Source organism: Curcuma longa, chromosome 2 (genome assembly GCF_044706935.1).
Source record: "Curcuma longa cultivar G26 ecotype Majalengka, Jawa Barat chromosome 2, ITB_CL_G26_1.1, whole genome shotgun sequence".
Lineage (NCBI taxonomy): Eukaryota > Viridiplantae > Streptophyta > Magnoliopsida > Zingiberales > Zingiberaceae > Curcuma > Curcuma longa.
This window is the reverse complement of record NC_133862.1, coordinates 7611673-7639249: the sequence shown is the minus strand read 5'-3', so window position 1 is coordinate 7639249 and position 27577 is coordinate 7611673. Positions and strand designations below refer to the sequence as shown.

General features: G+C 36.1%; 1 protein-coding gene across 1 annotated transcript; it reads right to left on the bottom strand.

Moving 5' to 3' along the window:
- Window positions 1-640: 640 nt before the first annotated feature.
- LOC141821775 (uncharacterized) lies at window positions 641-27222 on the bottom strand. The gene is made up of 21 exons (XM_074709135.1): window positions 26592-27222; window positions 25300-25966; window positions 25089-25167; window positions 22759-22871; window positions 20121-20178; window positions 19864-20006; window positions 19457-19629; window positions 19225-19364; window positions 18845-19129; window positions 17663-17812; window positions 16335-16589; window positions 16021-16161; window positions 15623-15940; window positions 15312-15485; window positions 12190-13201; window positions 11890-12083; window positions 8335-8439; window positions 6145-7521; window positions 4048-4611; window positions 3761-3971; window positions 641-2220 (listed from the first exon to the last, which is right to left on the bottom strand). Exons 1-21 carry the CDS (start codon window positions 27214-27216, stop codon window positions 977-979), a joined length of 8028 nt encoding a protein of 2675 aa, XP_074565236.1. The 5' UTR covers window positions 27217-27222; the 3' UTR covers window positions 641-976.
- Window positions 27223-27577: the final 355 nt, after the last annotated feature.

Here is a 27577-nt window from a genome sequence, read left to right as displayed (position 1 = left end):
TGTCTTTGGATTTAATGTATCTTTATTATAATCTTTGGAATTATACTTATTATTTTGGAGTGATTTTTTAATATAAAGAAATGCAAATCAAACACAAAAAGGAAGAAATTTCAAGAATAATATTTGCTAAACTGCATATATATTTTAAATTTACAAATAAAATTTGTCGTAGACTTTTAAACAAATATTAAATTTGATTGTTAATTAACATCTTGACTTATTATACATATATATATATATTTATGTATTTAATAATTTGAAATTACATGTGCATGCGAACAAATAGTTATATATATATATATATATAACGAATTAGAGATAATTGAAATTAGACAAAATTCTAATAAGCACCCTTTTTAAGTCTAAGTTTTACTTAAACAAATGATGATATGTACAAGAGATTTGTGGCAACAAAAGATCGAGGTTATACATTAGTTACAACGTTCAGCTGAAAACTAGTTCTTCTCTAATTTTTGTAGGGAAAATTACCTTGAGAATGGAATGTGTTTGCCAACTGATGGTGAAGGTTCATCCAAGTCAATTATAGAAAGTCAACAGCAATCTACTAATAATGCATTATTGTATGAACTGTTCAATCATAGAAGAGGTGCACATTTTGCATATACACATTCTGCACCACTTTTGACGTTGAACTAGCTCCAGAAATTTGTAATTACATAGAATATAATGTGTATCGAACTAAGATGCGATCGATACAAGCTTCTTGATTACAAGTATCCAGCCGAAGACGACAGAACAGGGTCGTAAGAACGAATAGATAAAACTCTAATTCATTGCTTGAACACAAGAAAAGCCAAATCACCTAGAAGATTAACCAAAAACCTACCCAACCTAACCTAACTTCTGACCTGATCTCAAAATGGTCAGTCGAGCATGCCCGAGGTTGTTACCTGTTATTTACAGAAGCATACAGAATTTGGAGATGGGTAAGAATTAAGAATCCTTATTGACAGCATCAACTCTCATCATCTGATATACACACAGTATCTGAGGTAGCACTGTGCCTACCTGCATTGGCAGATGACTGAGGCAGACCAGAAGTTCTTGATGGAAGATGCGATGAACTTCTATCGAACATTGGGACTATATCGTTTATCTGAAAAAAGCTTTGCTGGTTTGCTCCAATGCTGGTGGCCTTAACATCCAGTGGCAATCCAGTGGCACTGTGCCTGCCTACATCTGCAGATGACTGAGGCAAACCAGAAGTTCTTGATGGAAGATTGGATGAACTTCTATCGAACATTGGGACTAAATCGTTTATCTGAAAAAAGCTTTGCTGGTTTGCTCCAATGCTGGTGTCCCTAACATCCCGTGGCAATCCAGTGGCACTGTGCCTACCTACATCTGCAGATGACTGAGGCAAACCAGAAGTTCTTGATGGAAGATTGGATGAGCTTCTATCAAACATTGGGACTAAATCGTTTATCTGAAAAAAGCTTTGCTGGTTTGCTCCAATGCTGGTGTCCCTAACATCCAGTGGCAATCCAATGCTAGGCGAAGAGACGTCTTGACAAACAGGTAGAGAATTCAAGACGACAGGTTGTCCTGGTCCACTGGTTGGCACAAAACACGGTTGTAGGTTAGGGGTAGCTGCAACCTGTCCCACAGTGGCTGAGCCAGTATTAGCAAGAGGGTAATGCTGACTAGTCCTACTCGTATGAACGATACTCGGAGATGTCAGTGATGCATTGGCTCTAAATCGTTGGAGATGTGGAGCAGGTGCACGTGTTTCACTTCTGCCTTGAATGTTTGGTCTTGTAGGAAGCATGGAGCCAAAGTGAGGTTGAACGGAATTACTTGAGAAAACTGAAGATGTATTGTGGACCGTCTGACCAGAAGGGATGGATGGAGCTCGAAGTCTTACTGAGGCAAGTAAGTTTGATTGTGCAGTTAATGGGCGAGTATCTGGAAGCGTACCAAAAGCTGACGGATGAGTAGCAGGAGGCAGGTTAGTAGTTGCTGAGCAAGTAACTGGAAGCGGAATCGTAGCTGATGGGCGAGCAACTGGAAGTGAGTTAGCCGCTGAGAGAAGCATATCTGGAGGAAGGTTAGCAGCGGCTGGGTGAGTGACTGGGAGTGGGATAGCAGCTGTTGGACAAGTAACTGGAAGTGAGCTAGACACTGAAGTTGCGGATGATGCAGCCCTCTGTACAAATTGAGGTTGGGAGGCCTGAAGTAAATGATGCAACGATCGCTGGCCTGTAATTTAAACAAAGTAACAAGTACAATGTGAGCATTTAACTGTCTCAAAATTAGAACAAAAGCATGTGATTTCACAGCCAAGGCCACTTTCAAAACACTCAACCTAGGATTGCTTGTGGAACTTCAATATCAAGAGTTTTAAACAATTACAAACAATTAGTGTCACAAATTGAGCTCCGACAACTAAAAATGGCAGTGCATCTACAAGCCAATGAACTTTTGGTCATGGCTGCAAGAAAATATTTTTACTAAAAGATAAGTCAGTGCCCTAGCTTAGTAATAGAACCAATTTTGTCAATAAGTCTCTAAACCTCAGATGACTGCAAACTGGTTCTTGGTAGCTATCCTTCTATACCTGGCATGTAACACAACTTTATATCAAAGTTTAGCTCAACTCATTCAGGAGGATGCCCTATCAATATATGCACATCATTGAGCAAAGCACTGGTCCATATGGGACTATGAACATAGAACATCGTAACTTCAATAAAACATCATGAGCCCATGCCACAGATGTGGAGATCTTCACAACCTATGTGAAGAGGGTACACATGGGATGGATGATTAGTGTAGAAGGAAAACAGTATTCAAGCTTAATAAAGATCAACCATTATTAAAAACTGTAAAGGATATACGTAGTGTATGTAGATTCAAGAAGGGTTCCTTCTTATTTTGAGAGTGTATAAGGCCCGCTTAAGTAATGCCTATATCATGCGAACTATTTCACTTCCTGTCCACTGTTTTTTGAAAATGAAACTGTTAAAGGGAAAAAATTGTTATGTTATAGAAGTCATCTTTTGGAATCTAGCTCAGACATTGAAATGGGTTGGATTCAGCTGAACCAGTTTGGTTGAAGCAAGTTAGATTGGCGAATGTGAGTTCAATTTGCATGAATTATAAATGAGAACATGGAGGGACTAAATGAGTGGAGGTGGCATCTTGGATAGGAGTGGATTTACAGGGAGTAGAGAAAACTTGTTTGTCTGTAAGTAGGGAGTAACCTTTCTTCCCTGAAGGTCAAGAGCCCTTTTTATAGGCCTTGAAGTGAGTGTCCACCAAATGTGGTGTTGCCACCTGCAAAGGCATCATTGTCGAGCCCGATGGACACATGCTAAGCTCCCGTTGACCGAATTTAAAGCACATGGATCAAACCCTCTTCCTACAGTGATCCAGCCTAAAGTACACGTCTTCCATTTAACCATCCAAGATTAGCATGGGTAGTTTTACCCACATTAGAAGCTAAAGCAAAAGTGCTCCTAAAATTGGATTTGGTTGCTGACAGATGATAATTTTCATTGCATTTTCTCCACCAGCAACTCATTGCCCAAGAAAAATAAATCAAAATGTATTACTCATCTTTGCAAGCATACACATGATAAGTACAATGTTATATTAATGTTGAATTAAGTTCAAAAATTTAAGAACTAAAAAGGCAGGATTAGCATGCACAAAAATTTGTAAGACAAAGAAATTGAGTAAGAACATCAATCCACAGGCCATACTTTCCTAACTGAAGAGTTTTTGCTAAGTATCCTACCTTGTGGGGTCAAAGAAGATCGCCCTTTGTTCTCAACGAATTTGTTCCTAAACTCTTCTGCCAAAACTTGATTCATGAACACTTTACCATAGATGGTCCCAAGCACCTCCTTACACCGCACATATTCTGACTCTGCATCCTGAAGAAGTATATCATATCTTTTCCGTACCTTCAGCAACTCTTGCTCACACTCAAGTTTGAGTTTCAGTTTCTGAAAAAAAAACATAAGGTTATCATGAGTAAAGGTCATGTAGAAAAGCATTTAAAATAACTGATAGAAAGCAAACCATATCCTCATGCATCTTGCCAATTCTATCCTCATGCATCCGTATTCTTGCTAGTTCATTCTTAAGTGGTTCTGGTTGAAGATTTCGAGTAGGCATTAATTGTATAAGAGGAAAGAGGGGATAACGATTTGATTCTGGTTGTCTAGAAATATTTGTTACATCTCCAATGCTTCTCTGCAATGCGATAGGAGAATTTTGTAAACTTGAATGATCTACAATCTGGGGGACAAAGGAATGATTAGACTGCTCAAGATCAGAAGATAGCATAGCTGGCCCTGACACTGGCATGTCATTTTGCAAAGAACTGATCATCTGCCTGGAAGGCTCTTGTTGAATTCCAGATGCAGCTGTACTATCTTCACAGTGTGTAAACACAGGGACTCTACCAACAGGCAGTGGATTGTCAAAATAATCTGAGACAGAAATGTTATTAGTGGTTATTTCATCTTGGAAGGTGAGAAAATCAGATGAATTTGATGTGGGAATTTCTTGAGTAGACCCAATGCCTTGGCCGTCCAAAACAGGTGAATTTCCAGTCCTTTCATGCTCATATATACAAAGTTCCTGTTGGTGCACAACCAAACAGAATATTGTCAGAATTAGTGCTTAATACAAAGATTTGATCATGTGATTCTATCAAAAAATTTGTCTCTGCTATACAGAAGAACAATAACGAAGGTTAAGTGAAATAGACATTATTTAAAACTGAATTAACTATCCATAGCTGCTCTACTGAGCCTAGCCAAGTACCTACAAGTTAATGCTATAAAAAGGAGCTAGTGTGAAATGCACTATAGGTCTCAATCAACTTCACAAGTTGTCCTATTGCCACGAAAACATTAGGCTGAAAAATTAACAATGGAAACAAGAAACTCAGATATTCTAGTAGTCTTTGAAAGCGCACCCCTATCTAAGCAATTTGAAGTTTTCTGTAACAATTCTGGAATAGATATAGGTGGTACCTTATGTCAACGTCATCCAATTATTTTATTAAGTGAAAAATACGATGAAGCAAGCAACATTCCTCAAATTATGTAAGATAAAAAATTTGTTTCATACCACAGTTTATGTATAGTTTGCTGGCCTAGCAAGAAGCAAGATTTTGCTAATCATTTCCAAGTTTGCATGTGTCAAACTGTCTCTATATCCTACTGCTTATTGGATATGAATTCTGAAAACCTTAGCATAAGTTTTCCAAAGGTATACTTTTTTAAAAAAAAGGGCAAATCTAGTTGTAGGTTTCCCAGATGGCACTTCAGTCCATGTGAAATTGAGCTTTCAGTACAGGATTCATTATCATTCAAAGGGATTTTGGGTCATTCTAATCTTCTGTCCAACATCAACTACACAATCATTTTGATTAGCTGATGAGGCAATGATAAAATGATGGTTCTTGACCCTCGAAGAAGGTTTGCAATGCCATCTTGTTAAGGAATGAAAAGCAAAAGATGATGTAAGGATTAGTGATGATAAGATCCATGATTGTCATATAACATTTTCCTACAACAAATGTTGCTAGATTCTATGTTTCTTCCATGGAGACCACCTGATGGTGTGTCTACATTTGTTGATGGCACCAGACAGCTCAAAGTTTCATAAAGCGAATCAAGTTGGTAGGGTAATTTATAAATTCATCTTGCCTAGATTGTATAAGGCTCATATTTTTTTCTAGACTGCAATTTCTAGAGATTTGCTTAGTTACTAGTTACTATCTGCAACAATTTTCAGTATGTTTGATCAAACATGTATATTGCTTCAAACATATAAAAGCCAGAATGAAATAATGCAAGTGCATCCATGCATGACATCCTGGAAGAGCAACCATGTCATCTATGTCCTAAATATTGCATACAACAGAACGAACAAAACCTTAATTTGCTTTATAGATCACTTGTCAAGATTTAGTGTATGATGAAGCACTACCCTTTGCTGATTGCATCATGACTGCAGATTGTTCATTTAATTAGGAAAAAATTTGAGTTAAGAAAGATGCCATGTTATTGAGAAATCAGCAACTAATGAGACATTTTTTGCTAATTAGTTACACAAACTGACTAGATGATAATCAATTTTCAAAATTTACTAATGAAAGTTCACCTGGTTCTCTGTAGAGAAAGTTGCCAAGCGTGCACCATCGCCGTTGTCCATATGTGTGCGTTGATCGATACTTTGCGATGGGCATGTTCTCAAGCATGATCTTTCAGGATCTTCTTCAAAGCCCTCCTTGTCAGTCATTGCTGTTCCACAATTGGTAGGCATACCATCAACCACATTACTCACTATGTCCATGATAGGTAACTCACAAGCAAGAGCATCAGTATCCATGTGCATGTCAATTGTATCTGAAAATGGAACACTATGTTGAACTTCCAAAGACATATCTCTAAGTACTTCATCCACACTGTTGGACTGGGAAATAAATGTATCATATTGACTTGAAACGCAACCAGCTACTCCAGGAGAAGAAACTGCAGCAACTTCAGAATTTTTTGAAGGCAGTTCAGTGCTAACTAAGTTGCACACAGTTGACACATTGTCAGTTTGTTCATTTTGAAGAGGCCCAGTTGTGTTAGACTCATATGTTCCAATTTCCAAACCATCATGAGAATCATCTTGGTCCACTACTTTGAACTCCTCCAGTGTGAATCCAGAATCTGACAATGGAATGTTCTGAAAATATTCAACTAATTTAACAGCCTCTAATTTACCAGCCTTGGCTTCTTCCAACCCATGATTCTTTATCTGAATCTCCTTGTCCTTTGCAACTGACTGCATATTTTTCAATTTTTGATATTGCAAACTCATGTGCTTACTAAGTGCAGCCATTTTTTTTGAAAAATTTTCCGAATATAATCTAATATTATCATCTTTTTCAGTTGAATCATTGACCAAGTCTAGAAAAGGTTCAATCCCTTTCTGATATTCCTTTTTAAGATTTATCTCCATCTTTTCCTTGTCGATGTTGAAATCTAAAATTTCTTTATCTTGCTTGACAAAGAGATCTGCTTCCCTTCTCGAGCAAATTTTGTTAATCAAATTAATTTGATTTCTAATAAATTCATCATTTCCAGAGCCAGGGTGCTCCTGCAAATCTGTATGAGTCACAGAAGTAGGTATTTGCTCCTGCTCTGGCATTATTAGTTGTTCAAGAACACTCTGTCCTTCTAGATCCTCTCTAGGTTCATCTTTCTCGAGTTCAGAAACATGCCCTGAAGAATTTAATGACATTTTGAAGACATGTTCCTCAGTAAGATCAGCTCCATATGAAGGTGGTTGATGCTTTAATACATCAGGCCCATATTTTTCCCTTGAAGCCTCATCCTTCTGTGCAAACGTCTTCATTAGAATTCTTAATCTGGAATAAACATTAGATGCCTGCTCTTTATCACACATGAAGTTCAAGTACTTCTTTGCAAGCATAAGTGATTCCTCATGGTCAATCTTGTGCTTCAAGAAGGAAGCAGCTCGCCAACACTTTCAAGCCCAAAGAAAAGCAAATTTCAAAAGTCAGATAAAGAGCACATAACTGCTGGTAGTATACAATCACAAAAGAACCAAGTACAAAATCAACATATGACCAAATTAAACAAAGAGAAGGGGTCGGATTCGAGATAAATGTTTTGCAGAGTTTTGTAAAGTTCAAATTAGTCTCTTATCTATGGCGAGAGAGAATAAAAACTAAAAACTGTGTTACAAACTTTGAACAAATAATCAGATTTACATAGAGGAAGCATATGGAGAATTTTGACTTCTGAAAGTACACACAACTCAGAGATACTCAAGATCTCATAAAAGGCCTGCAATGAAATCTAATTTATTTGATTAAAAAAGTTTGATATGATCTACAAAATATATGCGTTAAACATCAGATTAAAATCGAAATCAAAGAAGTGTTCCATAGCATGTATTGCACATGTCTGTTGATCTCATGTAAGAATGTTAAAAAAACAACCCTGTCACACACTTTGATGGACACATGTGTGGAGATAATGTAGACCAAAACTTCAACTACACTTCCTTCTACAAATTATAGGAAGCAAACACAAATAGATGTCAGGCAAGCTAAAGCTTGACTTTTTAGGGAAAAGAAGAAAAAAATTGGTTAATGGATCCAAGTCCATTTCTGATAAGAAAATTCTATTCCATTAGTTCTCTTGCTTCTGTGAAAATAACATTCAGAAATAGAAACTTGTAGACGAACAAACTATATATATTGAACTATACAAGTGCAGCAAAAGTACAAGCACATTTTCAACAGTGAATAAAGATATTGAAGGTTGTTCTAACCAGTGAGATCTTGAAGGCCTGCAAGATTATTTCCGGTTCAGGATTGACATGATGATTATGCATTATATACTCAAGAAAAAGTTGAGTCATATCCTTCACATTCTCCTGCAATTATAAATCATCCAACAAAGAAACCACATAAAACTGCTCATATAAATCAAAAAATATGAATAAACCCCCTATTTTACCATTGAAAATTTATTATTGCTGTTTGAAAAGATTATAAGGTTTTGAGAAAGCAGATAAAGGAAAGGATGAATTTCATATGAAATCCAAATCAAAAATAACAAACTCATGTTAACTTGTTTGCTGTTGTTTTTTATTTTTTTTTAAAAAAAGAATATATAGAAGTTTTGGAGCACTTCAAGTATATCAGCCAGCACCGTACAAAAATCACACAAATCTGTTTGTCAATCTTTTGTACGGGTGATTATAGAATCAACACAGGATTTATTACATTGCATTACACAGGCTTTCAGTTTATATGCTTCAATAGTCAACAACCTCTCAAAAAATGTCTCATTTTCTGTCATACTTCTCTATTCTGCCTCACGCTGTGAAATAAACCTCAAAAACCATCATTTTCTTCTATCAGATTCATATATAGTTATGGGATGACTAAAGAGGTACTCTGTAGCAGTCAAATATGACTATGTTTCTACTTACAGTTCAAGAAAAAGGATAATTATTGCATAGGGTGATTAGGACACCAGCGGGTATATGCAACTTCAGAAGTAAAGAATTTGGAGGTTCCACAATTGCAAGTAAAATTTCCGAGCAAGAATGGTGAAAGAATTAACCAAAATTTAGTTTTAAAGGACATTAGCAACATGATAACAGGTATGTATCTTATGCAACCAACACCAGAGGGTATATGCAACTTCAGAAGTAAAGAATTTGGAGGTTCCACAATTGCAAGTAAAATTTCCGAGCAAGAATGGTGAAAAAAATAAGCAAAATTTAGTTTTAAAGAACATTAGCAACATGATAACAGGTATATATCTTATGCAACCAATACATGAAGAAGTCAGTACTGAAATCTTAGTAATATTAAATCTAAATTCTTGCGATATTTGGAGCTGCATTTACAGTTCAATCTAACACTAACAATCATGCAGTTGGCCTCACCAGTTAGTCACACATCAAATCTTAGGTCATGTATGATAAAGTAGATAATGTAATTGGTACACAACTACCAGTATTGTCTAGTAAGATCCCTACCATGCTATGCAGTATCTCTACTTAATTTGTTCAGAGATATTGGGATACCTAAAAAGTAATGTCTGTGAGATGTAGTTTGCAAATCCAATAGATAATTGCAAGTACAATGATCAAAGCTAATGCAAATGTGAGTACTAGTTTGCATCGTAGTTACCCATGTTTATGGACACATTTAGATGTATATTGTCTACATTTATGGCTACCATTGATACATATACTGTTGATTCCTATAACAAAGTTATGCTTTCCCATCATGCAGAGTAGGCTAAGTTTCTCTTGTTCCCACCTGTCCAGTCAGCTCTTTGCACGAGTGATTAAGTTTTAGTTAATCTCCTGCATCACATATAGGTATTATAGTATTTATTATTACTAAATTCAAGACCACATAACCATAACGATGTGGATTGGTGATAAATAGGTGATGCTAAATCAAAAATTGCAAAAGTAGAGATATCATGGGCCTGTGGTAGGGCATTGTCAACCCCTGTTCGACGATCAACAAGGTTTCATTAGTTCCAACTGAACTGCTGACACTACCCCTCAATTGATATCAGTGGTATGCACCCCTTTATGGCATAGCAAGCAGTTTCTCCATTCAAGAGTTTACATAAAAGTTTGAGATAGAATTTGACACATCATATATATGAGAAGTTATGATGTATCTGCATTAGCTAATCTTTTAATTGATTTCTTTCGGGAGGCTCTTTTACCAATTTTGTTGATAATTATACTGTTGGATTGCAAGGGTGCAAACATAGTTTCACATCTAAAACACATGGAAAAGATCATAAGTTTAAAAGGATGGAAGATATCTCCATTGGCATGAGGACTTTTGGGGAGAGCCCAAGAACAAAGTCATGAGAGCTTAGGCCCAAAGTGGACAATATCATGTCATTGTAAAGATATTTTGATTCCATCAATTCTAACAAGTGGTATTAGAGCGAGGTCGTTCTTCACCGGGTTAACCGCCGAAAAAGCCATGATCCAAATCTAAACCATGTAGATTGAACCTTAAACAACGGAAGTGGGTGCTCCCGTGTCTGAATCAAGAGGACCAGACACCAGGTAGAAAGTCCTAGTTGCGGCTAGGCAAGAAGTCCTAATAGGTCGGGTGGACCGAGAGACAGGAAGTCCTAGTAGGTCGGGTGGACCGAGGGACAGAAAGTCCTGGTGGGTCGAGGATTCAGACATCAAAACGGAGGCTTTCCGTTTGAGGGGGGCCTGTGGTCTTTTGTTTGAGGGGGGAATTGTTGGGCTGCAAGGGTGCAAACATAGTCCCACATTTAAAACACATGGAAAAAATCATGAGTTTAAAAGGATAGAAGATATCTCCATTGGCATGAAGCCTTTTGGGGAGAGCCCAAGAACAAAGCAATGAGGGCTTAGGCCCAAAGTGGACAATATCATGTCATTATGGAGATATTTTAATTCCATCAGTTTTAACATGTACTTTTAAACTAGATTTCAGATCATCCTGAGACCAGTAGAGGCATCGAGTCAAGTTATTAGGAATACTGCTGCATTGCTGCTCTGAGACGCTATTGTTATTGTAGTTAGAACTATCACATGGATTTTTTGAGGTCTTCTGTATTTTTATTACTTTAGTGACTGTGTTTCTTCAATCTAGACATGATATAGTTACTTCTGCAGTTTTGAGATTGTGTATCATTGAATAAACTTTTGTATGTTCAGTAACTCCCTCCTAGTGTGAGTTCACTAAGAATCAAGTAGGGATGAACGAGAATGTTAGAATACTTGAATTTTCAAAATCATTTCAATTGGACAAAATTTTAACTCGATACCATCCAATTTCACTCTTAATATAACCAAATTTGAATTGAGTCAGCCTAAGTAATTTGAATTTGAATTTATTCCATTCATTTCCTAGTGAAACCTAAGTAATTTCTGACCATTTTCATTGAATTTTAGTTTTTTTCTAAACTTCACAGCTTTTTAAGATGCCAATTTCTTAGGAATAATTGAATCAAGGTTTGTTGATACCCATCCAGCATGGAAAATTCATATTTGTATCAGCCTTTTAACAACCATGGATTCTATTGTACTACCATTCTTTCTAAGCCTCAACAAACCAAAATTGGGTAGAACCAAAATGACACCATTCTAGTGGGAATGAGTTTCCAGATGAGCTGTTAGTGCACTTAAAGCAATTAAGCACTGATGATTTTAATTAATGTTGAAGGATTGGAAAATGAAGTGCAAGCTAATTGAACTGAAGAATATTAACTATACATATTTTAGAAAAGATACAAAATCTCCAAAAGCTACAACAATTGCTGAAACATATGACATTTTCAAAAGTTCCAAACTACTTACTGGAAGTTTCAATATTTCACACAGTTCTGATAACTCTGGTTTCAGTATGAGATGAAGGTTCCCCTGAGCAGTGCGTAATTTTTCTCCCACTTCTGAGTCAATTTCATGAGGAGTATCATCTGAAGTACCACCAGAAACTGGAGACCCGTGCGGCACAGAATTTTGTTGACTTATAGAATGAACTTCTGCAACAACTGAATCCCACCCACACAAAAAAAAAGGAGATTAACAAAGGTCCACAACAAAAGATGAAAAACACAACCAATCAAGATTATTAATGGAATAATAATACTGCAATACCAGTCTTTGTTAGCAAGCTATCTGGAACAATCGCTGTCTTAGTTAATGATCTAATAGATGGCCGAACTGGATTTCTAGACAGCAATGTATTCTTGCCTTCAGCTTCTCTTCCTTGAAGCAAACTGTTTGAATATTTTCTACCAACGGTACTACCACTAACTTCCTTATTCTTCCTCCTGTTTAGTACATCATTTTCTGGTTCAGGTTGCTCTGCAGAATCATTCAAACTATGCACCTTTCTACAACTTCTATGACTTCGGAATGGGTCTGAAACGTATCGCCACTCAGGATACCTTCCATCTAGTAAATTTGACCAAAAACTTGGTGGATCATTATCCAAGGAGGATGCTCCTTCTTTCTCGCCAACCAAAATAATGTTTCTTGAATAAGATGCTCCACTTTGCTGGGCCTTCACTATAATAGAGCATTCACACGATGCATAGTCCGGTAAATTTGATAACAGTCCCAACACATCATTAATCAGAAGCAATTTATCTGGGGAATCTTCAGTTGATTTATCTGAGTAATCAAGATGGTGAAATTCATCTAGTTTACGAAAGAGATATGAGGCACCCCAACTAAGTAGTGAATGACAGACATTGGAGTTTACGTTCTCAATTTTATTGTCAAGTAGCATGTTCTGTTTCGCTAACACCAGAAGTTTCTCTTCTACCGTGAAGGATGAATAAAGACGAAGAACAAGTATCTGAGCATTCTGTGATTCAATGGTTATCTTCTGGAGGGAGCGTAGGTCATTCAATGGGTTCCAATCACTATCATAGATTATTATGGCATCAAGTGATGACACTTTAATGCTTGGTAAGCAGGCACGATTTTCAATTAAGAATACAAATCTTCCACTCGTCCTATCATTGAACTTGTTCAATGCAGCCAGTCTCTTTGACATGATTAATCCCCGGTCCATACGCTCATATGACTCCGCACCAAATCTCTGACGAAGAAAGTCATCCAATATATCACCAATTGAAATCTTTCCAGTTCTTCCAATGGTCTGTTGCATTAAAAAGGCATAAAATGGATTAAATGACTATGAATGAGTTTGTAAAATTTGCAGTAACATCAACAACACAATATTTGAAATAATTGAATAATCATTACTGTTTATTTGACCTTTGATTACTGAAACAATAAGAGATAATGTCCTCCCCTTAGTCGCATAATTAAATGGCATCCAACTGGGCATGCTTAAATATTAGGATAATCTCAACCTAACTGCCATTTTTGATGAGATTGGACCTCCTTGAATTTCACATGGCATCAAAGTCAACGCTTCAACTCTAGTGAGGTCGGAAAGAATGAGAATAAGAGAAAATTTCCTCGAGTCCCACATAAGGCTCTAATGGCAATGCTAAAATAATTATAAGAATTTTAGAGATTTAATTATGAGTTAAGTCCCTTATGGAGTATTTAATGATTGAATTTTATGTCCGAGTTATCTACATGTGATTTACAATATTTTCCCTCTCAGCTTGGTATGAGTGTGACTCTCTTCTACGGTCTCAGTTTTCTTCAACACCTTCAATGCAAGACAATGAGTTTGATATGAAGGTGTTATCTTTATCACTTGTCAATCAGATTGGAAAGTGTCATGAATGTCAAAAAGGTCATTTTCCTTGAGGATTGGAACAAACTCTAGGGTATGTGGCTGAAAGAAGAAAGACATTTATAATCTCAAGATTCCTTGTCCATACTTTGAAAAATTATGTCAAGTTATTAGCAACATCTTTCATTTTTATCCAAATCAGTTCCTCTGAGTATTATTATTAAGATTCTCTACATTGAGGACATTCATTTTCATGGGCAGTCATGCAGAAGGCATGACTGTGGCTAAAATGTATTTGGATTCTTTCAAGACTTTTTGGTCAACTTCACTCTTGGAATTTTCTAATAACTTACACATAATCTTAGCATCTCATCTCCATTAGATGGACCTTTTTAACACTGTTGTGCATGAGTATGTTAAATTGTACTTAAATCTTATAAAATTCCACCTACTGCATAAATGCATACCTTGATTACACAAGGCTTCCAAAGCTCCTAGTTTTAAATGCTCACTCTTTATCATACGAGTGATATCTTCAACAATATCTTTTTCTGGTTTAATAATAGATCTAAGATATCTAAAGGTCTTACATTAAATCCATGTGCATTCATCTTTTCAATTCCCTCAGTTCTTTCCTTGTCATCCAAACTACATTTCCCTATATTCAATTCTAGTTATACACAATTTAAAATAATTATTTTTTCTGAGTTTCTCTCTGCAATTCAAGCTTCAACTAATCTATTTATACCACATGGAATTAACATGATATCGTCTTAAAACTACAAAAAGTAGTGTTAAGGAACCTCATATTTTTACAGAAAAATGGCATCTTTGTATTGAATCTTAATTTAATGTTGACTATGCTAAGCATGTGATAATAGATCTGCTTCAGATTTCTGTAATTGTGGCCATCCATTTGTAGAAAGATAGCAAGAAATGCATAGCAAGCCAATAATAGAAAATTGAAGAAATTGAATACTTGCAAATACTCATTCATCATTGTCTAACATACGTTTTACACTCCATTCACTAACCAATAAATTACTCATGTGGCCCTCAGGAAACACATTGAACTAGGATCCAAATTATGAAAGTAAAATTTGCCAAAATGAAGTAAATAATTGAATTTTTACTTACAATTAGAAAAACAATTATGTTAGTACCAATATCTTAGATGAATAAAACAATAAACTGCTTGATTTAAACAATAAACTGCCTATACTCTTGGACTTAACAATACAGAATGAATGTGTAGATTATAATATTAAACGTGTTTAGACAAATTACAAGATACTTATATTCATCTTAAACTATGTAACAATTAAATTTGCCTCATAACCAAAAACTCATTATCTCCAGTAAACTTGAACAATTTTAACCAGATAAGAATATAGCATGTAGCAATAAAGCACATTTGTTCACATAAAGACAAAGAATCAATATCTTAACTAGCACAGTACATACACTTTCATTATAATGAAAGCCAAAGTGCAAGCACGATGACCTAAAAGAATTCAGAAGTTACAGAGAGAAGCCTAAAAGATTATATATCACAAACCTGAAAAAGAATCATCACCCTTAACCCTTGGTCTTTAACCATTTGAAGAATCTTGTCAAGTACTTGTAGCTTACCACTTGCATTTACTCCAATATCCAAGTAGTCAGTGACTGGTAGATCTCTTGTAAGTGAACCTTGCAAATTGTCATCAACAAGGTAAGGATGGTCACAACACTGCCACAAAACAAAAAACAGAATTTGTGAAAAAAACTTTTGATATGTTAATGAACTACAACAAGAACTATAAAATACAAACTCCAACAAATTATCAAACTCCCATGATGTTGATCAGATAGTAATTGAAGGCCAACCTTTCTAGTTGAGATAAGAATGTCACCAAGACCTCCCACAAGATCTTTTGAGCATGAACGAAGAGACATAGAGCTTGAGATCAAAGTAACACAATATTGTTCAAGCTGCACATTTGAAAGGTGAACAGGAATCCAGTACTCCAAAAACTTTGAAGATTCAGGTTTCCGCTCAATGGCAACATAATGCGATAATCTTTCTTTCAATAAAGTAAGTGTATCAATAGCATTGTTTGAGACAGAACTAGTTGCAACTGCCGAGTTCTTGTCTATCCCTGAATCAAGAAATGAGAGGAGGTTGAGGTATTCAGCAATCTTATCCTGTTCAAGAGTTAACAAACCATTAACAGAGTTGACAAGAACAGAATCATGCCTTCATAAGGGATGATATTAATACTTACTTTCACCAGATCACTAAGAAGGAGAAGCCTGAATCCGGTAGGAAGGCGTTTAAGAAATTCCAAATGTTTGGATATTTTAGAATTCTGGCAGTCATCAACAAACAGAGCTTCCCAGCCGATACATTCTAATTTATCAAAATCCTGTATGTTCAGGGTCATGCCAAAAGGTTTGAATTCATTAATTTCATGCAATATTGTGAACAAATATAAGTTTAGACATATGATGCATTATTCTAGGGCATGAAGTCTTCAATTAAAGTATTTAAATTAAAATGATAATAAGATTGCTAATTACAAATAGATAACCAATTTACCTCAATAATTGCATCAACATGTGAAACAAGCACTTGAAACATTATGCAACCACCATCCTCATAAAATTCTAAATTTTGAATCACATTGCGAACATGCTTGGTCCCATTATAGACAATAAGATTGACGGAAGGCGCCAAGCGATGAAATTCTGACTCCCATACTGAGAGAGAAGTTGACGGGCAGATGATGAGAAAAGGCCTACATGCATAAGATTGCAAGGACATAATGAACAGGATGGATATAATAACCCGTTCCTGAAAAATAAAATTCACATAGTTAGTGTAGCAATGAAATACAAAAGAGTAGCAACATATAATAGACAAATAGGATGGTCAGTAATTCGAGTGTGAAAAACATATAACAAGGCAAAAAAATCAAATCTTTTTCCTTTGACTAATGTTGATGCAAAAATCCAAAGCATGAAGAAGTATTCATATCCTGACAAAAAAGAATAGCATTGTCTCATTTCACAACATACCCAATAGTTATTGAGTATTCATACTCTCTGACTAACAAGAATAACAGATAGTTCAGATGGAAAGATAGTCACTAATTAGATTTCTTGAGTTATATGATCCCAATCCCATGACAACTAGTAATTTCAAAAAATAAATAAGAGAAATCAATGACAGATTGCAACTAAGTTGATAGATCATGATGGAATTTATTTGTCATTTTCATCAGTGCTATCTACTTGCACAAACTTAATTATCATGAATAGGAATATTTTTTTGTTTTATTTTTTATAATAACTCCCCATATCCATATCAACACCATATCTCAATATCACAAACTTTATGTGATGTTTCTTAATCATCCAAGACCTTTACCTAATAAAAATTATGACCAGGGTTACCATAATCATACAGTTTTTCAATTTGCCTAATACAACAATTGCACAAGAAATCAAAAACCATATTCATTTTCATCAGCCATTTATCTTCCTGATGCTACATTCATCAAATCTCTCACTGCCATTGAATAGTTAATCCATGATATCTAAAGCACCACTGTATCTGTGATTTAGTTGCTCCACATCATCCTAATGAGGAACTTTACCAGACTGCACTATTTAAGTTTTGCCAAAACATCTTTAAGAGGTTTTCCAAGTATTGAAAAACATGTTGTATCTTGATTGCTCCTCAAGCAAATAACCATTGTAGTGCATAGAAATGCAATACATCTGTACATTAAATGATTGCAGAAAAGCATGCTTCATTGGCTCTACAATTATATGACATTTCAACAGAAATTTATGTTTGGTGCTCAATAAAAAATGTGTGGAAAATATAACAGAAATACTGAACATTTGAAGATCAAATTATACCTGATCATTTATGACAAGGGCATTTTGACTTCTGTGCCAAAACTCACGAAGTTTATTGATAGAATCTAGATGATGATTATCAAGTCCATGAGGACAACCATCAGGTAACCGTGTTAATTTACGAAACGGATTCCTCCTAAACTCAAGAGCCTGGGATAACAAGTCTCATTAGTAGCTGCAAAAAACACATGCATTGACAAAAGGATAATACTGTATGATCAGAAAATGACAAATAATTGCTCCCCATGTAAGTCAGAATTAGATAAAATATGTAAGCAAATAGTACTAAGAATTACAACAACAATGGTATAAACATATTTAAGATGGACAGGACCAATGATTGATATCTTGATGGGAGGATTAAATACAAGATAATGCAATCCCTATGGCCTATTTCTCTGTAATCATAATGATACTTTTTAATCTCTCCTATTGGAGACTTTATTAGGGAACTCTTCCAACTAGGTAATTTTCTAACTATATGTCACCTCTCTTGAGTTGATTCCTTTTCTTCTGAGAAAACTATGCTTAAATAGTATGATAACTTAATCATGTCAAAGTAGCCAAACAAAGCAACTAGCATAAAAATCTTGCTTGGAAGTATGCACAATGGCTAGACAATTACCGCAATTACACGCATAAGCAGCATATTTTCAGTGGATATCCTAATCTTGTGTAAAGATGTGAACAAAAATTCCCACATGTGATGCAGACTAAAGTTATGACAGCTATTTAATTAACACGTGACAATGAATATCTAGAAATATGAAGAAAAAAATGTATGTGTGCAAACAAGACTACCACACAACAATGAAGATCTAGGAACCTGAAAAATTATATGCAAATAAGATTCATGGACAGCAATGAAAATTGGTTGTCCACTAGAACAATATGTGCAACTCATATTTTGAGATATGCTACAAAATCTATAACCAAATATATAAGTATATGAATCAGTTATTTATGTCCATTCAATCATCAGGATACTTCCGTCTGAGGGTCAACTAACTATCTCTACTAAATAGTAGCTGACTTGGTTCAGGGTACACAACCTACTGCCTACCAAAGAAAAACAAATGAACTTATTTTTTTCACTTTTCAGAAAAAGGTATAAAGTAATTTCAATGAGCATTGAAGAAAAGTATCTATGATATAAAGTCCTTTCCTTGAATAATGACCAACCTTGTCACCATTAGAAGAATCAAATGCTGCTTTTCCCTTTAGACGAACCTCATAATCTTTCATTAGTGACAGTGCCTCAGGTGTGTGTAAAAATGGTGAACTCTCCAACTCCCATGTTGCATCTTCATAACCAAGGCCTTTCCATTTCACATACCACTCACAGTAGCAGTTTGTAAAGCTATTACCAAGTCTGTCAAAAAATTGATCTGCTAGTTCTTGGGGCACCAGCAATCGTTTCTGAAGTAGCCGGTGAGGCTCAGTCCACTCCTGCTTCCATCTAACAACCTGAAAAAGAATTAAGTTAATCAATAAAAGTACGACAAAATATACACTATGCTACAAAAATACGATAATAAAATTAAGTTCATGAATGGACCAACCCAGTTCTTTTGGTACTTCCTGTTGAATTTAGAAAGAAGTGAAGGAGCTTCCTGAAGCATCTGTGTTTCTGAAATCCATTGATTGTGAACATGTGCAAGACCTTTATACTTGACAAGGTATTGTTTGCTATTCTGCCCTCCTAGAACCATGACATGGATAAGTAAATATTATCAACTTATGAAAGGCCTAATAGTCTATCAAGATAGTATAATAATTGTTGATTTTCCTCACCTTCTGTAACATTCCAAATAGAGTCAATCCCTTCAGATATGGAGTATACACCAAACTCTATTTTCTTTTTTATACAAGAAACACACAACCAAATACCAGCAGGAGCATTTGGTAAGGGTGGATCCAAACAAGAAAGATGATAGCTTATGCTGCATCCTTTACCACAACAGAACCTATGATTGTGAGATATTTACCAAAAGATCTGTTATAAAATAAGAATAATGAAGTAGTTATCAAGGCAAAACTTGCCATATGATTATTAATTAGCAGATAATCTTAGCTTCACACAGAAACAAAAGCTCTAGGTAAGTATTGCCAACAAAAAAACTATGGGTTATCAGCAATCTGAGAATTACAATGTATCAATTAGCATAGACACTATATTGATGTGGAAGAAAGAGACTTACAATTCTGCTTCTGGTTGTCTGCAAAGAACACAAGCATTAGGATGGCAATCTGTTTGAATTTCAACCAACTGCTCCTTCATAACAGTTGAGCAAATATCTTTCTTCGAGCTACCCAAAATGTGGCAATAGGGACTCTCACTCATCTAATATAATATATCAAGAGAGCAAACAATTAAATATAACATCAAGCAGCTCATAGTCCAACTAATCAATGTTTTTCAATGAATGGCAAAGAAATAGTTACAAAGATGTAGTACCTTTTCCATATTGCTATCAACACTGGTTGTACAAACTGGGGATACACAACAACTTGGCCTATTTAAGCAGAAGAAACATTTAGATCCATCCACTCTTACTGGAACAATTCAATTAAATGAGTTGAAGGGTAAATGACCATGCATGAGCTACAGGTATTATTGTAATTTCATAGATCAATTTTTTGTCCTTTAGAATTTATATGAAAATATCACAAAATTTTGAATATAGCGTTATTCTATCAAATTGAAGTAACAAAAAGCTTGCTAGGATATTCAGTTGGCAGTTTTTAGTCAAGAAATATCTGTTTGTTTTCTTTTTCAATCTTTTTCTCTTTATTACTTCTCTTTCTTCCTGCACTTTTCTCACTGTTGCCATTGTCCCAGGAAAAAGCTTCAATGATGCTCCAACAAGGAAGAATAAAACGAGAATAAGGAGGAAGGAGAAAAGTGGTAGAGGAAGCAGGAAGAAGGAAAGAGGAGAGAGGGAGAGGAACGAGAGACTAAGATACAGAGGAAAGGGAATAAGGAAAGGAGAAGCTAGGGGGAATATGCAAGAGGAAGAGGAAGGAAGAAGAGCATGAGAGCAAGAGGGACAGAAATCATGGGGAGAGAGAAAGAAGAGGGTGATAGGGGTGAAGATGTAGGAAGACAAATGAGAGTTGAGGAAAGAGGAAGAACAACAGAGAAGAGGGAGGAAGAACAACAGAGAAGAGGGAGAAGGAATAAGAGAGAGAAACAGAGCAAGAAAGAAGAAGAGAGAGAGGCACAGGAGAAGGAAGGGAGAGGGAAGAGAGATGAGAGAAAGAACAAGGAAAAAGGGAGAGGTAGTCTGAAGAAAGGAGACATTGTTCAAGGGCACAGCTCTAATGATGGTACCTTCATCCATTTGACAATCAACTCTTCAGAGCACAATCATTGCTAAGAGGAGGGAGGAGGGAGGAGGGAGGAGGGAGGAGGGAGAGCAAGCAGATAGGAAATAAGAGAAAGAAAAAGATGATGGTACCATCGTCCATTTAACAATGAACTCTTCAGAGCACAATCTTTGCTGAGAAGAGAAAGGAGGGAGAGTGAGCAGATAGGAAATATGAAAGAAAGGAAAAGTGATGAGGAAGATATGATACTCCAATTTAGATGGATGAGTTATTATTGACTTGGACTTTAGTAGTTTATGTCAGTGGTTGAGCTTGAGAGGTTAAGAGGTTGTATCTCTCATCTAAGCAAGGCTTAAAAAATTGGTATTAGAACAAGCATAATCATATGCAGTGAGGTGTGAAACGGGTCATATATCTGATGGTGTGGCAACATCAAGCCTCACATTCTGCCAATTAGGGATGATTTTATGATTAGGCATGATTCTAGGATGAGCTAGATTTTGGTACTTGAAGGCATGTCAAGCCTAAAGTAAGGAAGACTATAATTATATCACTTAATCTCACATTGTGAATTATGGACTAATAAAGAAGTTTCGTGAGGTTAAATGAATAAGCTAGCATTTATACAGGTTTCCAAGGATTTCAAGCTAATGGCAACATGCAAATTCTCTCATCTTAGTGAACATGACAAAAAGAAAAACAATGAGAGGGGGAGGAGAGAGAGAGAAGAAGGGAGAGAAAAGAGGGAGAAAGTGAGTAGGTTAAATACAGCTAGATTATAACGATGAGCCTCTCCGCCAACCAGAATTAAGTGATACCTTTCTCTTTAGGTTGGCTTTGTCTTGATCAAGTAGGATGTCCGCATCTATATCCATATATGGTGATATGTCAATTGTACGTGCAACCAAGCCAAGCTTCAATGTCAAAAGATCATGATTGAGGATTGTAGGTTATATGTTCTTCTTTAGTTCTTTAGATGTTACTAATCCATTGTCATGTCAAGCGCTCAAAAATCTGGTGACCTTTATATGTTGTCAGAGTAGTTTGTTCAGTCATCAAGTTGGTGTTTGCTTTGCTAGTGAGAAGGGTATCATCGTTGGAGGTGGATGTGATGTGGTGTTCGAATTTGTTGGTCGGTTGGTTTGTCAATGTTTTGTCATGAGGGATTGACAGTAATAGTTGTGAGGAAGAGAATTTGTCCATCAAGTATATGCCATAACTATGGAGAGTGTATGTGTGCACTACCCCCGCATACTTAAGGATGTTGTGAGTGGTGTGATAAACTACTAATATTGTGTGTGTTGGGTGAGAAGTATAGCTAATGGTATCAAGTTTATAGTAACCAATCACTAGTGTATGTGTTATTGGGAAGGAAGCAGTTCAACTTTAGTCAAAAGGGTAGAGGTTGTGACTTGTACATAAGTTGCAAAGCTTGTATTTAGCGAATTTGAACATCAAGTTTATAGTGACCAAACACTATAGTGTGTGTTATTGGGGAGGAGCATTTTGAGTTGAGTGTAAAGTGGATCATGGCAAAAACATAAACCCAATAAGATACCCTATTTCATCTTTTTAACTTTGATACTCATGTTACTCTAATTTTATTTGGCCTCAATTAATTACTATTCCTTCATATGCACATCATGATATACTTTGCTTAGATGTGTAAATTGCAATACTACTCAATTAAGGAACAAAAGTAATCATTTAACCTAAATTGATAACATATATATAACAGGTACAAAAGAAAGCTTAGATGTCAATACTTTTCTGCCGCATCTAATTCTTCTTTTGACAATAGACTTCCATTTTTCTCATCTTCTTTCACAGCATTGGCATCAATTTCATGTGTTTCTGGAGCAAATTGTTTATCAACTACCTACAGGAAAAAGCAAAGCAAAGAAAAAGAAACAATATTATAAGAAATGAAATTGGCAAGCAATTCTTAATGGTGCATTCACAAACCAACTGATTTCAAATTTAATAAATTTATGTTATTTCAACATTATTACTTTCTATCTTATGAGAGTTCAGAATATACATACAAAATAATATTCTGAGTAACCAATACGATACAGGCATTTTACTAATTACACATTTTTTAAGGAAAAATTGTTTGGTTCATATTAATTAGTCCACTTGCATTACCATCCATCAATATTTACTCTTTCACTGACAATCCCTGTCAATATCATTCTAACATTAAGATAATCTACGCCCAGTCTAAAAACCCAACATGTTTTTCCAGCCCTCAATTTTTGAAGCTTTAGCTTACTGTAATGAAGGTGGTGCCGATTGGATTTACTTCAGGAATATCATTGCAAGAAAATAGGTTTCACAGTCTGTACTTTGCTAATGGGAGAAATTGGTTTTTTCTGGTACATTATAGGCTAACAAAAGCAAAAACATTCTTCCTGAGAGACAAGGGAGCCATAACTAATGAGGAAAACTGGTTTCCATTGAGATGGAATCACCCAATTTCATCCTCCCACAGAAGTGGTTGCTATTTTTTTTCATCCTTCTAGATAATGGTTTCTTGTGCTTCTCTCATTGGTGACATGTGGCAGGCCAGACAGGAAAAATGAGGAAATTGTTTACTGGAAAAGAATCGGCGAGAACACAAGATTCCACCAAAAGTGGAGCAAGAATGAAATTGCACGTGCCCAACCCAATCGATACATTAGATATGAACTTAGGTAATTAGTTAAGAAAGGTAACAGGAGCTCGCAAATATGTACAGAAAGATGACAGCAAGTGGTCAAATGACAGAAAGCAAATTACAGGCCGAAGAGATAAAGTTGAACTATCTCTCAATTGAGTAACACGTGTATCCCTTCCCCATTCTTTTAAAATTCTGCTATATGCATTGATGTTACAGTCTATGCTTAGTAAGTTATATGTTAGAAATGTTTGTGTTTATTAACATAATGGTGTTGAGTGTTTGACTCTCTTTCTAGTACCTCAAAGGCTCAAACACATATGGGGCTGTCTTAAAAAATACCCCTTTAAGGGCACAATTACTCTCTTTTTCACCGTTGTGCCTTCACACATTGAGGTAAAACGAAACAAAGCCTACAACAACTTGGGCATGTTCTTGTCCTTCCATAGCCTTCCCTCCTACCTTTGCTTCTTCTGTTATCAGGCCAAGAGATAATAACAATCAATACACTGCAGCTCTCCTTCAAGTACATATCTTGTCCTGATCCACCTCTCACAACTTCTCTGTCTCTCCTATCCATCTTGCTGTCAGATTCATTCCTCTTCTTCTCTTTTGCTGTTATCATAGTTATCGCTAGAGTGGTTGATCAGAAATGGAACAAATTGGCAGATTTATAAGAAAAATTGGGTTTCCAGACAATTGATAGTTAAGCACCTCATTCTTCCTATTGTGGTTGATTTGGCAATTAAAGAACATTACAGGCAGATATTCAGTATCTCACGATTATATTGAAACCAGTTAACTTTTATTTTCTAGTTACAGACTGACATTGTCCCATCCTGGCACCGTCACCGCCAATGACAACAAGCAGTGAGTACCAACAGCCCAAGGTTGGCTGTGATTCTTACACCATCAAAATCTATGCAATGTCATGTCCTGGCATCAAAACAATGTTATATGCTTATAATAATTTAGGAGAACAAGTGCACAGTATGGTCATTATTTTCTATCTTAATTCGATCGTACAAGGTAACCCCTCTGAGTCTTTCTGTGTTTTGAGTGCTGATGAACCCTCGGCCATGCCATGTCACCAAAAGTACATGATGATGAGCATGCCAAGCACTCAGCAGCTTCAATCATAAGGGTGTTTGTCAAAATTCAAACTTTAGAACTATAAGCAATCCAGAAAAGCTAGCGTTTGGCAAGTAGCTGTGGAGATCACAGTATCATGGTGCTAAATCTCATTTCATCTTAACCCAAAAATTGAATCTGGAACTAGATGAAACATTGAATTTGATCACAACCAAAGAACTGCATTGTAAACAAAACAAACCAGCAAATCCAAGATAATAACAATTTCTGCACTATACATGATGTAAGCCAAATTAGAGAAAGACAAAATTGCAACAAAATAAATATGCTGAAATTGGGTTGAACCTCAAGAGGAGCGAAATATAAATCATTTTTCCTTTTAGCAATGCAGCAACAGGAATCCGTAGCAAGCATGTCTTGCACCCTGCACATAGTTTGCAATACATTAAACAAAAATTAGCAATTACATCAGCAATCAAACCACCGACCCAACATCAAAGAAAAAAAAACGTGTGCGCCAAAGGATAAAAATAAGATATAATTCTAATACAAGGACCTTTGTAGTTTTACACACTTCGTGCACTTCTCAGAATTTTCCCTCTTAGCTGCAGAGGTTGAAAGACAAACATCTTCATCAGGAACTCCCTGAGCTAGTTTATCCTTTCCTTTGGGTGTCACTTGCATGTCTGGATCAAGATAATGAGTTGGCAGGGAGCTTGTGGAAGCCACTGGACTGATCTCATTTTCTCTAGAAGTATCGGCACAATTGGTTCTATGCGGAAACGAAAATGCTTTTGGCTTCAAGATCTCCATATCTTCTGCATTTTTTTTACATGCGTCCGGCTCATTGTCATCAGCATCCAACACTCTCTGAAATGCATCATGTAAAGTTTCTTCCATCGAAATTACTCCAAGAGTAGGTTGCAATGAGTTATCATTGGATTTAAAATGTTCCGAGTTATCGGTATACTTGGGTGCTACTGCTTTAATAAGGTTTGGAGTTGCATCGACACAAGCTGAAGTTGCATCTCCTTCAACTCCCAGGGCCTTCTCTGAATCTTCTTTTAAACCTGAACTAGAACACACTGCATCTTCTTTTATCTCTTTTTTGCAAAGTCCCACATTTTGCTCACTGATCTTTTTACAGCAACCATCTCCACCCTCCAACACTGCTTCAGAATTAGCAGCTAGCGAATCACGCACATGCTGTGTTTCAGCAGAATCTAGAAGGTGCCCAGGCAGAAGTCAGGTAGCATGAAAATATCAAACCAGAGTCACAAGTTTCATTAAGCTAGAATCACAAAGGCCGACACTAAATACTAGTTAATCATAGCATTAGGGTTGAGTATTCAGTTAAAACCGAATCGAACCGAACCGAATTAATCAAAATTGAACCGAACCGAATTTTTTTAAACTAACTGAACCGACTGAATTTTCAAATAAAAATTGAACAAACTGAACCAATAAAATACCGATTAATTTGGTTTTCAACCGAAACAACCGAATTTTTTAAATATTATGAAAATTTTACCAATTAGTTAGAAATTTATAAGTTTACTTACCTACAAATTTATAAATTATTTTTTTATTTAGATTAATTTAGTTTATTTGGTTTATTCAGTTTAATCGAATAAGAAATTTTAAAACCGAAACCGAACCGAATTAACTGAATTAATCAATTTTTTTAGAAAAAAATAATCGAAATTCCGAAATAACCGAACCGAATTTTTAAATTCGGTCGGTTCAATCGGTTTAACCAAATTTTTGCTCACCCTTACATAGCATGAAAAAGATTGCTAATAAGTACAATTTTGAAAATATTAGTACAAACAAGCAAGAAATGCATACCTGACTTTCTAACTTTCTTAGCCGGTTGTGGAGATAATAAAGCTCTATAGGTCCTAGCCTTCATCAGCTTTCTCTTTTTACCCGTGAGAGGAGTTCTCTCATTGAGATTTTTAGACTTAACCTCTCCTTCAGCAACTAAAACTTTCTTTTTTTCATTCTTCACTACTTGACCTTTCTTCTTCACGGAGGAATCTGAGCTTTTGCTAGACTTCTTAGAACTTGAGGAGCTTGAGGCAGAAGATTTCTCAATCCTCTCTGACCTTCTTAGAGAATTCTGATGCACTTTCTTGACTTCCCTTTCTATCTTCGCCTTCTTTGAAGGGGTGGCCAAGTTTTGGTTTTCCAGCCGTACTGATTTCCTCAAGTTGGAATTTGACGTGGTTGAAATTTGCATGCGAAATTCCCTAGCGGATCTCCTCAATGTAGAGGAATCCTGGGGTCCAGAACTAGTGGCGACCATGTCTATTTTGTTCTTCCCTTTGCCGCTAGAAACTTTACTACTAGAATTAGCATTTTGCATTGTCGGAGAAATGCTCAAATCGTGCAGGTCTTTCATTTTTGGGGGGGCTTCCTTGCTCTTGGAGCTACCAACACCATCTTTTCTTTGAGATTGTGCGCGGACCATAGATTCAATGCCGACTGCCAAAAAAGCACACAACATCAGCTAAACTAACCAAAATAAACACTGAAGAAGTGCACATAGCATGCTGTCTAGAACACAACTTGTCATGATATGCATAGAACAAAACAGCCAACACAAATTGGAACGGAGAGAAGAAAGAGCGCTGCCCTCTTCAATCCAAGACGATGACAATGTGGAGCAAACAGAAGAAAACCAAACAGAAACAGAAAAAAGATTGTGAAAACACAAATCCCCAACCAGCACTAACCGATCACGATGAATCCCTTCGTCAGACCCAACCCTCCTCGCCGCCGACGCGAAAGGGGCAAATTTTTCAAGGTTTTTGTACAAGCAAAAGATTAAC